The sequence below is a fragment of the Electrona antarctica genome (assembly GCF_951216825.1).
Source record: "Electrona antarctica genome assembly, contig: scaffold_590, whole genome shotgun sequence".
In the NCBI taxonomy this organism is placed as follows: Eukaryota; Metazoa; Chordata; class Actinopteri; order Myctophiformes; family Myctophidae; genus Electrona; species Electrona antarctica.
The window spans coordinates 62,501-63,913 of record NW_027638650.1 but is presented as its reverse complement, the minus strand read 5'-3'; the positions used below and the strand labels follow the sequence as shown (position 1 = coordinate 63,913).

Below are 1,413 nucleotides of genomic sequence, written 5' to 3'. Positions count from 1 at the left end.
GAAGAGGAAGTACTTCCTCATTAATTAACCCTATAAACCCCTCCAGGCCAGGAAGAGGAAGTACTTCCTCATTAATTAACCCTATAAACCCTTCTAGGCCAGGAAGAGGAAGTACTTCCTCATTAATTAACCCTATGAACCCCTCTAGGCCAGGAAGAGGAAGTACTTCCTCATTAATTAACCCTATAAACCCTCTAGGCCAGGAAGAGGAAGTACTTCCTCATTAATTAACCCTATGAACCCCTCTAGGCCAGGAAGAGGAAGTACTTCCTCAATAATTAACCCTATAAACCCTTCTAGGCCAGGAAGAGGAAGTACTTCCTCATTAATTAACCCTATAAACCCTCTAGGCCAGGAAGAGGAAGTACTTCCTCATTAATTAACCCTATAAACCCTTCTAGGCCAGGAAGAGGAAGTACTTCCTCATTAATTAACCCTATAAACCCTTCTAGGCCAGGAAGAGGAAGTACTTCCTCATTAATTAACCCTATAAACCCTTCTAGGCCAGGAAGAGGAAGTACTTCAAGAAGCATGAGAAGCGCATGTCCAAGGAGGAGGAACGCGCGGTGAAGGATGAGCTGCTGGGAGAGAAGCCCGAGGTGAAGCAGAAGTGGGCGAGCCGCCTGCTGGCCAAGCTGAGGAAGGACATCCGGCCCGAGTTCCGCGAGGACTTCGTCCTCAGCGTGACGGGGAAGAAAGCTCCGTGCTGCGTTCTGTCCAACCCCGACCAGAAGGGCAAGATGAGACGCATCGACTGTCTGAGGCAGGCGGACAAGGTGTGGAGGCTGGACCTGGTCATGGTCATCCTGTTTAAGGTAACTATAACTATCTATAACTAACTATTACTATAGACTGTCTGAGGCAAGCGGACAAGGTGTGGTAAGGACATGATCGTAGATACAGGTTGGTTGGTTTAGTCGACTATTTAAAAGGATCCCTGGCTAATAAAACATTATACATTATATGAATGACACAATGTCAGCAGAAACAGCGAGTGCATTCTCCGTGTTCTCTCTCTCTCTCTCTCTCTCTCTCTCTCTCTCTCTCTCAATGTCCGAACCAGCGCAGTGCACACACACAGCACAGCGTGTGTGTGTGTGTGTGTGTGTGTGTAGAGACTCTTTCTCTCTGTCCGCTGCGTGTGCGCTCTGCTGCGCTGCGGAGCAAAAGAACATTCAAACTGAAAGCGTGTGGGCTGACCTAGGATCAGTTTAATGTTGCAGTGACATGAACGGCTGAGTTACTTGATTATGCTGGTTTAGGATCAGCAGCGCAGGACGTACCACACAATGCAAGCCCCGTCCTGGCTTCCCTCGCCATGATTTGAATTAAATCACCGGCGTTTAATTCTACTTTATATCACGGATCCCGACAACAGTACTGTGTACCTCAACGAGGTGAAGACAACAGTAC

At 47.8% G+C, this 1,413-nt stretch overlaps 1 protein-coding gene across 1 annotated transcript in view; it reads left to right on the top strand.

Moving 5' to 3' along the window:
* Positions 1 to 503: 503 nt before the first annotated feature.
* The window catches only part of LOC306917873 (nuclear factor 1), a gene marked incomplete at both ends in the record, with an annotated part of 4,388 nt that continues 3,478 nt past the window's right edge, over positions 504 to 1,413 (top strand). The window contains one exon of the mRNA XM_079530766.1: positions 504 to 815. Within this exon, the coding sequence (XP_079386892.1) occupies positions 504 to 815 (312 nt within the window). The remainder of the gene's footprint in view (positions 816 to 1,413) is intronic.